The 15,261-nt window shown below is 34.1% G+C and overlaps 1 protein-coding gene across 4 annotated transcripts in view; it reads right to left on the bottom strand.

The window, feature by feature from the left end:
- dtn (transmembrane protein 132C dtn) overlaps positions 1-15,261 on the bottom strand; it is a 455,092-nt gene that overhangs the window by 39,176 nt on the left and 400,655 nt on the right. For all 4 annotated transcript variants that reach the window (XM_089634237.1, XM_089634240.1, XM_089634238.1 and 1 more), the window contains exons 4-5: positions 14,301-14,441; positions 9,725-9,950 (exon numbers count right to left, since the gene is read on the bottom strand). In XM_089634237.1, coding sequence (XP_089490363.1) covers positions 9,725-9,950; positions 14,301-14,441 — 367 coding nt within the window. The remainder of the gene's footprint in view (positions 1-9,724; positions 9,951-14,300; positions 14,442-15,261) is intronic.

The following is a 15,261-nucleotide window of genomic DNA, read 5'->3' as shown; positions in this document are numbered from 1 at the left end:
GTGATAGTAGGAGATTTTAACCCGGGAATGTTTGTCTTTCTTTTAAAAAAATTTAAAAAATATATATTTTCAGGGTATAGTGAATTACTCGCACCTAACTATATTTTATTTTGAACATTTTCTCAGTCAGCAGACTTATTTTTTTAAGAAATGTGGACAACAGATGGGTCTATTTCTTCCCATAGGGTTCCGGGGTCCCTCGGGATTAAGAGCCCTCCAGCTTAAGCTTCATTAGTTTCCTAGAAGATCCGTCCCTGATCCCCATTAATTATGTATGAATCAAAACCCCCAACAATGTTTCTCAGATCCATGAAGTTATTTATCATGATTATATTTGTAACAAAAAAATAAAGATTCGATAAACCCTTATCAAAATTTCTGCAAAGATAAAAAATAAGAAAACCAACATGAATATCTAGTCATTAAAGATAATAATAACGTTTCTCTAATATTATCTTCAATGATTATAATAGTGTATTTGATTGTTATAGTGTATTCGACTATAACAGTGAATTTGACTATAATAGTGTATTCGACTATAATAATGTATTAGACGATAATGGTGTATTCGGCTATAACAGTGTATTTGACTATAATAGTGCATTTGACTATAATGGTGTATTCGACTATAATAGTGCATTCTACTATAATAGTGTATTCGACTATAATAGTGAATTCGACTATAATAGTGTATTCGACCATAATAGTGCATTCGACTATAATAGTGCATTCGACTATAATAGTGCATTCTACTATAATAGTGTCTTCGACTATAATAGTGTATTCGACTATAATAGTGTATTCGGCTATAATAGTGCATTCGACTATAATGGTGTATTCGACTTTAATAGTGTCTTCGACTATAATAGTGTATTCGACTATAATAGTGTATTCGTCTATAATAGTGTATTCGACTGTAATAGTGTATTCGACTTTAATAGTGTCTTCGACTATAATAGTGTATTCGACTATAATAGTGTATTCGATTATCTATAACAGTGTATTCGACTATCTATAACAGTGTATTTGACTATAATAGTGTATTCGACTATAATAGTGTATTTGACTATAATAGTGTATTCGACTATAATAGTATATTCGACTATAATAGTGTATTCGACTATAACAGTGTACTTGACTATAATGGTGTATTCGGGATTCGGGCCATCTCATTAAGTATTTATTAACTTAAGGCTAGTTTGGAGCAGCTCACGTGCAGTGTACGGCTATTATTAGCGGTTGCCGGTTTTACTTTTTTTTTTTGTCTTCATAAATTTTTATTACGATATAATAATATTGATTTATATTATATTACATATATTCTCCTGGTGTGTATATAATTTGAGTTACGTTTTGTAATTCTAAGTAGACAATTTTTTCGTGAACTGCTTACATTTATCTTTGAAATATTCTCTGTTAGGCTTAAAGGTAGAAAATGTTTTTTTTCAACACTATTTAGCCACAATAAGTTTAGGCCAAACCATGTTTGATATTTATTGCATTATTTGATAATACTTCGGCATCTTTCCAAGTGTTTTCTTCAATTGTTATCAGTTATCACTATATCATAACTAACTAACTAAATAACCATCACGCTGTTTCCCGCAGGGGTAGGCAGAGAGGACGGATCGCCAAACAACTCGATCTTGGCACACACTCCTTGCCTCATTCACATTCAAACATCGTCTCATACATACTCTTCTACTATTCTGACTGTTGACATGCCCCGACTAGAGTATCTGATTCACTTGATCGTCCCTCATGCGTCCCGACTTCTGCTACCATTCACATTTGCATTCCATATTCTCCATAAACTCCTTTCGCTCATTCGCTCTACATGCCCAAACCATCTAAGCATCCCTTTCTTGATCTTACTCACTATGCGCGCATCAGCCTTGCACTCTTTGCGGATCAACACATTCCTCACACGATCATACATGGTTTTACCACACGCCTAAGGGATCTAATTTCTACAGCATTCAGTCTACTTTCATCCTTTCTCTGCCAGTTCCATGCCTCACTTCCGTACATCAGGGTAGGTACCAGCACTCCATTGTGGAGTACTAACTTTGCTTCTTTTGACAATTTTTGTTGGCGCCGACTGCGTTCAGTTCTCCATTAATGGAGTTACCTGTATTTACCCTTCTTTCAATATCTCTGTCAGTCTTCCCATCTCTCGTAAACATACTTCCTAAAAACATAAACACACCCACATGCTTCAAGTATTCCGCATTCACATCTATACCTATTGCACACTGTGTTCGTACTCTCTTTTACAAACACCATTACTTAAGAATTAGTTTCATTCATCATTAACTCATTTTTCATACATACTTCGTTCATCCTAGACACGAGAGACTGTAGAGATAACACTATATCATCCGCAGAAGATGTAATCAATGACTGGTAGTTCAAAAAGTATACTAACATATAATATGAATATCATAGGGGCCAATATAGATCCTTGAGGTTTTTTTTCTATTAAAATTTCTTCTTCCAAAATATATTGTTTTCCATTTCACTTGTTTACTTTTACCTCCTGCGTCGTTTGATAGAGATAACTCCATAACAACGGTTTATCTTTGCCGATTATGCGTATATTAGTTGATTAATTAATTTCTAGTGTGAAACACTATACAAAGCTTTACCGAGGTCAAAGAATATATTATACTTCTTTCATCTATCCAATGTTCTATGAATAGCTATAGTTCATTCTGCAATTGCGTACGCAGTTTTCTCTGTATGTATACTTTACTGCACTAATGGTTTCTTCAACACCCACGCGTTTTTCCTTATTTTGAAAATACACTCCGCTTAGTTTCCCGAAAGTTGTAATAAACTTGATAAAAAAATAATAAAATTGATCTCGGTATCGTCTTTGATCCCAAACTAACATTCTCGGACCACATATCACGACTTACTACAGCATGCTACAAACTCCTGGGGTTTATCACCAGAACATGTAAACAATTTCACGACCCAGATGCAATGATAGCCATGTTTGATGGCGTCATACGAAGTAAGCTGGAGTATGCTAGTGGTGTGTGGACTCCGCACCAAACTAAGTATATTAATATGCTGGAACAAATCCAGAAAAAATTCCTCAGGTATGTCTATAGGCGGATGCGTGGAACTTATCCGAGGTTCATGCACCATGTGGACTTACTTGAGGCAACAAATAGATTTAGCTTGGAAACTAGACGTCATGCAAATCTTGCAATACTTAGTTTTAACATAATCCATAACTATATTGATAGCCCGTTCCTCTTGGAATGCTATGGTTTATACGTGCCCGAAAACTTCAGCCGTAGTCGTCAACACGACTTATTCAAAATACCATACGGCAGAACAGATATTCTAGCACAACATAGCATGACAAGAGGAATGGTGCTATTGAATGAAATCTCAGAAGCACTAGATATATATAATTCTTCTTTAAATAGCCTAAAGTTTTTTTTGAATGATAATTATCTTCATAGGTTTGTCAAATTGAGAATTGTACAGTAATTGGATAATCTATCTGTTGTGAAATAAATAAAAAAATAAAAACTACGTGTGAACCACATTGTCGAAGTGTGAATTTAATATTTTAAAACATTAATAAATAACGACATCAAAGTGGTAAGTTTATATGTATGTAACATTACATGTTATAAAGCTTGGTTAATTAATTTGATTTACGCAGAAAAGCTTCATTCCCTTTATTATTCTGATTTGATTAAGGGAAAATTGGCAAAACCGTAATCCGGTGGGGGCTTACGGTGGTAAAACTAATGTACAACTAACATTGGAAGCTATGGAAAGTTTTAATTTTATAACTACAATTTCGCTTCTGTATAACATAAGGTTAAAAACTAGAATGAATATAAACGGACTCCTTGAGGTAAATACGAATTTAAAAAAAAATTTAAAGTTTAAAATAGAAAATTTTAAGAAATCTTAGAGCTGTCTAGTCTCAAGGTATTTTAAAGCTTTTAAATATACACAAACGCTGTTTTTTTAGGACAAACATTCCCACCACTTGATTAAATTTAACATTACCGTATTGTTCACAACGGGAGAATATGGGAAAAGTTTCATTTACCCAATCTGAATAATGCTCACCTAAGTTCTAAATTAATTGCTGACACATTCAATGAAATGTTAGCCATGAAACTTCAAACTTTAACAAACGATAAACTAAATGATAACCAGATATGTAGGAAGTAGCAACTAGCAACCTATGGACCGTTTGAAGTATGATATCAAACGAATCTAATAAACGCTGAACTAAATTTCACTAACTACTGAGCATTCGTATATAATAACAAACTATTAAATCGGACATAAAGTTACAGATAAATAATCTGTAACAAAACTTTGACTTGAGCACAAAACGTCCCCATGAAACCTTTTGTACGACGCCAACCCGATGATCCACAACTCAGTTGCATGACGATCATCGCAGAAGGCCTTTGTCAACCTAATAATCAATTATTAGTGAGCCTTTGACAGTTATGGACCCCTGCAGCCGGAGGTCCGTGTGGCCGTATGACTGGCTGTGTGGCTGTAGGGCTGTGTGGCTGTGTGGCACTGCGGCCTGTGTGGCACGGCGGGTCGCAAGCGCGAACGGCTTTGTTGAAAGCAGATTAGATTGGAGCCTTCCCAACCCCCGACCAATCAGGTCACAGATCGCTGACCCAGAGGGTTGGCTGAAAGGGGTGAATCAGCTGACGAGATCTGGGGATATTCAGAGGAAGGACGGAAGTACCGGAACTCGGTGACGATACCGGAGCCATTTGTATATGGCACTGTGAATTTTGACATGAAGCCTAAATTTTGTAGAACCTTCAGTGTGTTGGCTGTTCCAATCATTTAAAAACAAGATATCCGTTTTATTTTAAATTTGGTAATGAAAAATTTTAGATAAAATTGGTCTTAAAATCAGATACACTTCGAAAAATAACTTACATGATACACAAATACATTTTCATGCAAAGTTAAGCCGGAATGGAATTTTATGCTTAACTATATGTAACAAACTATACCTGTCCTTCTTAATTTATTCTTAATAGTAAAACGGATATTTCAAAGCTCTGCAGATTATTCGAGCTAAATATGGTGTTCATTGATCTAGAAATTCTAGACTGAAACAGCAGTGCGAATATCATGCCGCCTTATTTAACCATTCGCGAGCTTTTATAGAAACATATTCTGTATATTCATAGATTTCACCTGAAACACTTTTTAATACGCAACAAAATAATTCGGATCAATTGTAAAAATACTATATATTTACTTTTATAACATTGTAGTTCATAAATATGATCTGTTTCTTTATCCAAATATAAAATATTTCTGGGAAGCGATTTCTATTTGTGTCTCCGACAAACAAAAGAATCTCATTTCCTTGAACGACGTTCTGGGCAGGAAGCTGTGGGTTAAGGCGGGGGAGGGGGATAAGTTCTGGGAAGGAAGCTATGGGGTTAAGGCGTGGAGGGGGGGGGGATAAATACACCCTCAATACGAGACTTTCAAGGTTATTTCCGGAAACGAGATACGCACTTTTCCGGAAAGGCAGGCATAATAAGATTTTCAGGTAAAATGATTACTTTTTTCCACCTACTGCTTTACCATGCATTTTTGTAAGAGCATATAAAGTTAAATAATTAGGACATTGGTAGTATCATATATAACCACTCTCTATCAACGATGTATAATTTTTCGCTGAAATAAGTATTATGCAACTGCGCTTTTTTATACGTTGAGTAAAATCTAAGATAAGTTCCTTTGCGTTCGTTAACATACACTACTTTATTTGGATTAAATAAAAGTGTTATTTTGAGTTTATGAATCAACTTCTCAAAGTGAAGAATAATTTTTTCTCCATTATACAGGTTGTTAGGGACGTATTTGACTTAATCAGCGATTCCTGACATTATTTGGAGTGAAAAATATAAATGAAATTTCGGTTTCCGGCGACTTTTGTTTGTTTTTTTTTCATTTTTTCTAGCTTCAGAACAAAACAAAAAAGTTCTTAAACATGTCAACTGCTCACTCTGCCGAGTAACTGTCAAACCCTTCAACTCGGCCCTACCTATCTAATTCTACTGCTTTTTTAAGGTTTTAAGTTGAAAAAAACAAGTTAAAAAGGACACCGGAGACCAAAAGTTTCATTAATATTTTTTACTCCAAATCATGTTCGGAATCACTGGTTAAATAAAGTATGTCAAGTACGTCCCTTAACAACCTAAAATGTTGCTAAGAAAAAGAAAAAATATCCGTAAATTTAAAACTAGACATTATTAAATTCATCATACCGATAAAACTGATTGACACACCTTAAATATTAATTAATCTCCTGAAAATTTGATAATCTAGATTTAATATTATAGTTGTTTTTTTTAAATAATTTAATAGGTAAAATCTCAAATTATAATATTTAATTATTGAAGACTAATCCAGGACAGAGTCTTCGTCTTACGGGGAAAAGCGGCATCCCGGCAAGACGAGGGTCCTGGGTTCAAGTCTAGATGTGACCGTACCCTTTTCTGATTTTTCCGTTTCAAATTTTCGTTTAAGAATTGCTAATATTGTCTTCAATAATTAAATATTACAAATTGAGATTTTACTCATTAAGTTATTCCAAAAAAAAATATATTCATTCTAGACTTCAGCAGAAAAGTCAATAGATGTCGCATATTAAAATATAAATAGGATATATTCATCCAAGACACTGTCTAGATAGCTATTAGTTCGAGTTGAATCTTGCGATTATACATAAAGATAGCAGCCAATAAAAATGTGCGATGATAAAATGAAGACAATGTTGGTAGTTCTCATTCGAAGTACGATACAGTTAAATATGACCGAAGGAGATAGGATCCCATTAGCTCAGTTGGTAGAGCGGCGTCCCGACAAGACGAGGGTCCTGGGTTCAAGTCCTAGATGTGACCGTACCCTTTTCCGATTTTTCTCTTTCAATTTTCGTTTAAGAATCGCTAATATTGCCTTCAATAAATAATTACTTATTAATTTGTTGACACGATAGAGAATAATAATTTCTCAAGATAACCTATTTGTTTGTATAAAAAATCTAATTTAGAATTTGAACTATCTACGAATCTGTGGGTTTTTACACCTTTACAAATAACAAGGCGGCTTTCTACGTAATTGGATTAAGGTAGGCAGTGTATTGAATGTACACATTGCTGATTGGCATCTCATTGAAGTACCGAATCACACAGTACCAGGATCACAGAGGATCACAGAGATAGGAGATACTTTTCCTAAATGTAGGCACTACACTGTTCACCAGTGTTCAGTGTTCTCGTCTTTTACTGTTACTATCAGATTTCCAAATACGGAAAATACGTCGTGGGGCTACTGCCAAAAGTTTTCCTGGCGTTAATATCTATTTAAGAAGTTTGTTGAACCTTCGATATCGATAAAACGAATTTATCAAGATAATATAAGAAAGACAGATAAGTGAAGACATTTTCAGAAAGTCTGCTATCTATAAATTTAGGAATATTCCATAACATAACTTTAACCATACTTTGACAAGGTGGTAACTTTGACTGAGATTTTCAATATTATTGTACCTGCCTACCCGCCTAAAGAAAGTTTGTACATGGATAGTAACACAACTTGAATATTAACTTTATAAATTTGATGAAATGTTCAAATGCTGTGAAACAACCCGCCCTAAACAACGGAAGTCGTCGACTAATAATGGAGCAGGAAATGGAGTCGACAACTCTACCAACCCGCCAAATGCCGATCGGTTAGGACCGACATTTATATTAACTGTATATGTGTGTTGATAGAATGCTTACAGCGCCCTTGAGGTGATTTTGCACAAAAACGACGCTATACAAATAATCCAAATATTATTATTGTTATTGTCATTGACAACGAGTCTATCTGTCAAGTTTCAGCTTGATTGGATGTCGGGAAGTGGGTTAATTTCCGCTTCCAAGATTTGCATTCATTCACTCCCGTAAACAAAAGCGAAATTCAATTAGATGTAAGTATTTTAAAGAAAGCCAGCCGCCTATCAAATAATCACTTTGAATATACCTTAAAAATGAGATGCTAAACTGAAAATTAATAAGTGTATAAAAAGCTTTGATTAGATAAAAAGTAAAGGCGGTTGATACGAATGTTTACGTGTTATATTAAAAATAAAAACACTGGGATACTTCAATACATCACTTTCGAAAGAAGTATTAATCGTGTAAAATATTTCAATTTCATACATTCCCCGCCAACAGAAAATGCTTAATCTGAATGGATCGACTAAGAAATCGATGGTGTACATATATTTAAAATAAAACTAATATATTTTTATCAATCAGATTTTGTGAAACATCATCGCCGATTCTAGATATTTTGAAAATAAAATATGCGAGTTCGAAACAAAACATCGCCGAACTAAAATGAACTACCATATTGTTGAGCCGAAATGAACAGCAATATTGCTGGAAATTTAAAAGGCTTACACAAAATCCCCGATAGTTAGACAATGCGGCAAACTTTGCCTATAGAGAAGGGGCATTTGTGATATTAAAACTCGTACCACGCTATTCCCTGCCTGGACTGAGCTTGGTTGGTCATTATTGGCGAACACTTAAAAGGAACAGCGGCTAAATACTCGTACACAATACTAGTATTTTGTGTGCTGTTCGATAATTAAACGCTGCTGCTTCGAGGAAGTTCCTACCTATCTAGTTTCTACCTAAAGACATTTATGGATACGGATTATTTTGCAGTCTGGCCACTCCAGTTGTAAAGATGGCCGCCACTTGAGTAACCTAACCTTAAAACATCTTAACTGCATTTAATTCAGTTATTTTATAAAACCTAACTTTGTTTTTCTTTTGCAAAATAATCAAGTGGAGTTAAACCTGCGTGTTTTTGCTGAAGGCAGGTAAAATCATAACATTGCAGTTGTTATAATTAGTGCAACAACAAGCACATAACGTGGCGCGGCGGTGTTTAAAGCGAACGAGGCCAAACTACTTATCACGTAAAAGCTACAAGAGGGAAACTTGTTCATGTTTAAACATAATAAAATTACTCAAAATATTCTATGTTTTAAAATAAAACGTGTAGGTACTATGCATAAAAAAGGTTGAATGCAAAAATGCTAATCGAGAACTTCTACATTAAGCCATTTAAAATGTTTAAGAATTTAAGCTGTTCAAATGAAAATGTTTGCACATTGCCTTCTATTTGAATTTTACGATAAAAAAGCGCGGAAAAGAAAATTATAATTCCTGAGTAATAGTATTAACCCAAATAATACAGAAAGACAAACTTATTTATGCAGTCGGGGGCGATACTGTTGTTACATACCAAAAAGTTTATGGGTGAAAAGATTTCGTTCATTACTTTATTTTTTTAGTATATTTCGATAGTTTGCATATGCACGTGCACTGGCTACCTTTTGGATCTGTACCCACATTTAATTAATTGTACCTAGATATCGATCAAATTTCAAGAATTAAAGAAAAACTTAAGAGTCAAGATGAAAAGAATTGATAAAAATGCTAGATTCTATTCGAGGACCGTCAATAATTTCTGCATCTTGATGTGCAACGCAATCATTCGTTTTTCCCCTATTTTCGTAATTTTCGTATAGTATAAATATTACAACACCAATAAACCACAAAGAGGTGGTCTCTTATTTTTTAGTGAAAAGTATTATATTAACAAGTTAATAATGACAGTAAAATCTTACCTTAGAAATCGGCAAAACAGCCTGAATATCATCCTTGTCAATGTCCATCCTGAGTACAATCTTCCTTGGTGCAACGTGCTCGGGCGCCTCTTCCTCTTCAGCGCCAGGAGACAGCGAAGCGGGCACGCTCAGCGCGCGCGCGTACCGCACGGAACACGACAGACGCGCAGAGCCGCGACCAGCCGCTCCACCGGCCTCGGCAGCCCAGGTCAGCACCTCTTCGGACCTGAAAAGTTTAAATTGTGTTACGATACAATTTACCACCCCAGCCAGGAGTACTCATGTCCCGGTGTACCGTACACCAGTTGGGGTTGGGGTTTAATAATCTGGTTTACAGGCAGCCTTGAGCTATATTGAGATATTATTGTATATAAGAAAGTAGAATAGGCAGGGTTTGTTGGATGGATTAAACTTTTTATGTATATATATTTTCAGGTTTAATTTTTCTAATAGAAAATATTTTACGTCGGAAAAATATCTTAAAAGCAATTTACTTAGCGAAAAACCATCATGCTTTGTATTCAGCTTTGAGAATTTTCTTAATTATTTATTAACGCCATAGACATATGAATATTAGTAGACCTGCCCTAAGTGATTAAAAGCGTATTATCCCCACTCCCCATACCGGTTCCATTGGAGCCGGCTGTGCTCGCATATGGCCTCAAGTGAAATTTGAAAACGTGACGTCATCATTCTTGTGCGAACTATGGTCGAGGCATCATCGGTTCATTTTACGAAATAACACGGCAAAATGTTGACTTATGATATGAAAACTTGTAAAAATAGATGTGAAAAAGAGAATAAACCCAATTGTCGTATTACATTCCATATATAAGCATTATTTTACTTTATTTTAAGCATATTCACATCGTATAATATGAATCAGTTGTTACTATCACATCGAGAAACGTCTGGACGCGAAACACAAAGCTGGTTGGTTGCTGGGAAGTAAATTATGAACATTTATAAAAGTGTCTTAACTAAATACTTAAACGAAATATTCGACTCTGAAAATGAACCGAATTTTTTTGCCGAATTTGGACTTCGCAAATTTGTTCATAACGTGGCGAGTAATTTGCGCTCCCATGTAAAAATGTCTATTCATTCCAAAGCAGATTTTACTTTTAAGAAGTAAATGGTGATATTATAATGCTAGATGCCTATTTACTGTCAGATTGATTTATTGACGAATCACAGTCATCTGCTTTTTTAAGAAGTAAATGGTGATATTATAATGCGAGATGCCTATTTACTGTCAGATTGATTTATTGACGAATCACAGTCAGCTTCACTCCCTTCGTTCTTCAACAGTTGATTTTACCCCTCGCCATTATCTTCTCGTCTATTAATTCCTATATCTGTGATTAACGCCCTTTTTCGGGGCTTTTACATGTGAATATTAAGAAATATACATTATTTATTGTACATAACTCAGTTGCTTTATTAACAAAATTTTATATTTGATTATGTCTGTAATGATCGAAGTACCTACCCATTATATTGAGGTACCTACCTATTATTAGAATGAAGTTTCCCAAAACCAAATAATAAGATTTAGCCTTGAGCTTTATAATGCGATATTACTCACCGCAAAACAAAAACATTCAAAGGAACGTTTCAAGGATCGAATCTTTTTCATGTAAAAAAAAATTAAATAACATTTTATTTTCCGGTAAAATTATCTATTGAGTTTCCAAAATATGCATTATCTTTTCTTTTAAAAATTACTAAAATTGTATATCATTATGTATTTTTGATTATACCTATAATAAAATATATTAAATGCTTATTTTATTATTTTAAGACCAATTAAGAAAGTAAAAAAAGAGCTGAACAATCTAAAATACAGTGAATGGATATCTCAACAAAATGACAATTCAACACACCTGAAACCTAAAATACGTACTCCTTTTTTTTCATCTCCAGTGAATAAGAAAATGTTATTAAACTCATTCAAATGCACTTAACTTTTTTAATTTAAATATTCTATGGGGATCCTTCGCGAGCGAATACACGTCTTTCCTTTCTCGGACTGGCAAAGTACTTTTCTTATTAAATTTCTCAGAATAAAGGTTCTCTGGGGGAGGAATAACATCGCGCAGAGATATCTGCTAATTAGGAGATCATTAATACCGTTTGCTTGATGAGTTTTCGCTGCCTCGGCGTCGTTTTGAGAATTTGAGCGGAAATAATTGATAATCAAAGAAACAAACAATTAATGAGTGAGATCAACACTGTGAAAGCAAACATTAAGTACAAGTTCTCAAGACAAAGGATTTCTTTAAGTCATAATAATGAAGACAAAATTGATTTATTTTTCACATTTATGTAGGTTGTAAATTAAATGAGCAAGAATGTAAAATCGAAAGAATCCCTTTGAAAATTATTACGTACGTACGAGTAGGTACTACATTAACACCCGAGGTTTACCTTAGGGCTTGGACTTTGTCACCATTGACGATGAAGAGAAAACAAAGGGAGGGAACACAACATATTACAAATCATTCACTAATCAGTTCCAAGGGAATCAATGATCCTAGTTCCATACTTTTGAACAAACACAGCATTCCACATATCACCTATACTCCAGATATAACCATCCATCCATTAACGTAAAGATCCTATCTAACGGATTTACTTAATTACTTTTTACTTTAAAATAAAACAATAACTTAGTAAAAATCACTCTTAAGTTTTATACATAATTCCGACCGGGTTTCGCTACAACCGTAGCTTCAGATGGGGCAGTACAATATTCTACTTAAATGTAAAATCCACAAGATTGTGTTACCAATAATTATATTAAGGTTTCAGAAACAACGTTAAAAATAAAAGCGGTGTTTCCTAAGTTATTGTTTTATTTTAAATTATAATGTATCTTCATAAAATCTGCTTCATATGAACTAATACTTTATTATCGTTTCGATCATAGTCGTAATCAGACACGATCGGATCCTTCAAACATTAAATTCGTCGATCGATGCTATAAAAGTGGGAAGTTAATGTTTGAGTTTATTTTTCTAATGTATTATCACCTATTTACTATGTATGTAATATCCTTGGGTACCTATATAACGTGACTGGGCTGTTCATACAGAAAATCAATCCATACAAAAAGCTTGGTAAGCAGGACCGTACTCTAAATCAGCGAGGGTGTTAAAGCAGATGCATAGATAGGTTCTGGCAACTGTTAACCGCGACACAAAGACCGACCCCAATAATATGGGTCAGAGGCTACGGTTATAACAACAGGGCACATTGTAATCAACAACAACAAACAAAGCGCCGGAAAAAGGGTCGGCAAGAAGCTCTGGCGCAAATGCAATGGGCAAAAAAAATGCCCGGGGCAGAAAATATGCCGAGTAATAGAAACGCCCAACTGGCTCCGCCTCCGGTATGATAATAGACCTTGAAGCAGCAGGGGAAAGAATGGATTTTTGATAAAGTTACAAAAAACCCAATTTAAAAATCTTAATTTTACATCAAAATCTAGTCAATCTGCACCCCTGTCTGCATCTGAATATATTCATACAGTTAGATAGTTGTATTCAGAGGTGAGTTGCCTACTTTTATTTTTAAAGCCGAATAACACCACGACTTTTCACATAATATTATTACTGCGGACGTTGTAAATATGACACTGGAATTTTAAAACATCAGTAGCAAATTATGACAACAATACAGAAGACATTTAATGACAGCATTGCCTTCATATCCTTTCGATAGAGATCGAAGTAACCTTTTTTTTATTTACATGTTGAAATTCAACTAAAAAAATCATGAATTATTCTACATTTTGTTGGAATTTCAGCTCCATGTTCCGAGCAAATAATCTGTTGTTGGAATTTATACAGGGAAGTTTTTGTTATATAAATGCAATAATTATTAATTAAATTAATTATTTACCTGCTCCCCCTCGCTAAAGTGTTTTTTTTATTATTTTTGTTTATGCTTATTTGTCTATTCTTATATACGTCTAAATTTTCAATATACTTTGAATATAGTTTATTACGATTTTATGATGATGAAGGAACCTGTGGTTTTGAAACATGTAGATATGTTTTTTATTAAAATAGTGGTTTAAACAGAAGTAATTCATCAAAACAGAGGTAAAAATATTCCTTAAATTCAAGTACCTACCATCATAATTATATTTGCATTCTTTGCATTATTGAAATGAAAACCTAAAACTCTCCAGCTGTTTTTTTTTTTAAAGCAGAACGATTTTTTTGGAATGTCAAAGTTCAAAGGCTTTAGGGAAGCTAAAGTTCACCGCCGAACTTTCAGAACGAGGCTAAAACCATTGAACTGAGATATTGAATTAGTCATTTTAAACAGTTACCTACTCCTTTTTTTTGAGTTTTACAACGAAAAACGCTGAACATATAATAAGAGTGTTTCAAATCAGTTTAAGTTAATATAACACGGTTAAGTTAATATAACAGAATAGAAAAAATAAAAATATAGTTGCAGTATAAGCGTTATATATTAAGCAAATAAACTTGTTTCAATAAGTTTCAACCCGTTTCAACCAGTTTTAAATGGTGTTTCAATTGAATATGGGGCATTTGTTAACCTTGGCGGTGACTGCTGATCAGGTATATCCTTCCGGACTGCCGTGACGGTGGCCATCTTGGGCTTCAGCTCCACCGTGGTGCTCCACTGCTCCGAAGCGGAGGTGGCTCCCAGGAGACGAAGACCAGACTTCACACGACATCTGGAACAAAAAAGGTACATTAATCATTTACACTGCGCAAAAACTAATAGTTATACCTAATAATTTTAAAACAATAATTTTTACATACATAAGAACTCTAGCTAGCTAGCGGCCATCATCTAGCATACATCTTTTTCAGAAAAAGTTTTGCCTTTATGTCTGAAGATAAATAACAAAAATGGCGCTACAGAAATTAGCAGAGTGTTTATTGTTATTAAAATGACATTAAAGATAATATATAATAAATTTTTACTGCTTCATTACTTTTACGTAAAATCTTTTCATCTTTGTGGCTAATAATAGTTTTTAAATGGGCACAACTATTAATTTGCGAATGCTCATTTGCTTAGATGTAAATGATTGTGGAAGCTGGCTAGCGACTAGCGAGGGGGCCTATTATTACGGTGCTGAGATAAAACGTACAGACGAGGCAATTACGTATTGTTACAGCAGTGGTAGCCAAAGCAGGCTGTCTAGAGACATATTTCATTTTATCTTATCACCGATCTCATCTTGTTGTAACCAGTAACAAAGTTAACAATAATAATATAATGTATTTACAAAGCTAATCGTGATTGCGACTTGTCATTTACTGTTGCTTTACTCTAATAATACGGCTATATTATTACAATGTAATCCGTGTTGTAGCATTTCCTGTATTTTAGGATTACAGAATCAACGCCAACACAATTGTTTATCTAATGATATATTTGTTTAGATTACAATCAGATTTGAACACGTGGCACTAATTAGTGATGAATAATAAGATAAATACATATTCAAATTGATCTAATAATACAAATGTGAATTTATAATTCAA

The sequence above is a fragment of the Hesperophylax consimilis genome, chromosome 8, assembly GCF_061612785.1.
Source record: "Hesperophylax consimilis isolate HC1 chromosome 8, BYU_Hcon_1.0, whole genome shotgun sequence".
Classification (NCBI taxonomy): Eukaryota; Metazoa; Arthropoda; class Insecta; order Trichoptera; family Limnephilidae; genus Hesperophylax; species Hesperophylax consimilis.
Note: the sequence above shows the minus strand (reverse complement) of the source record. Positions and strands in the feature narration are given on the sequence as shown.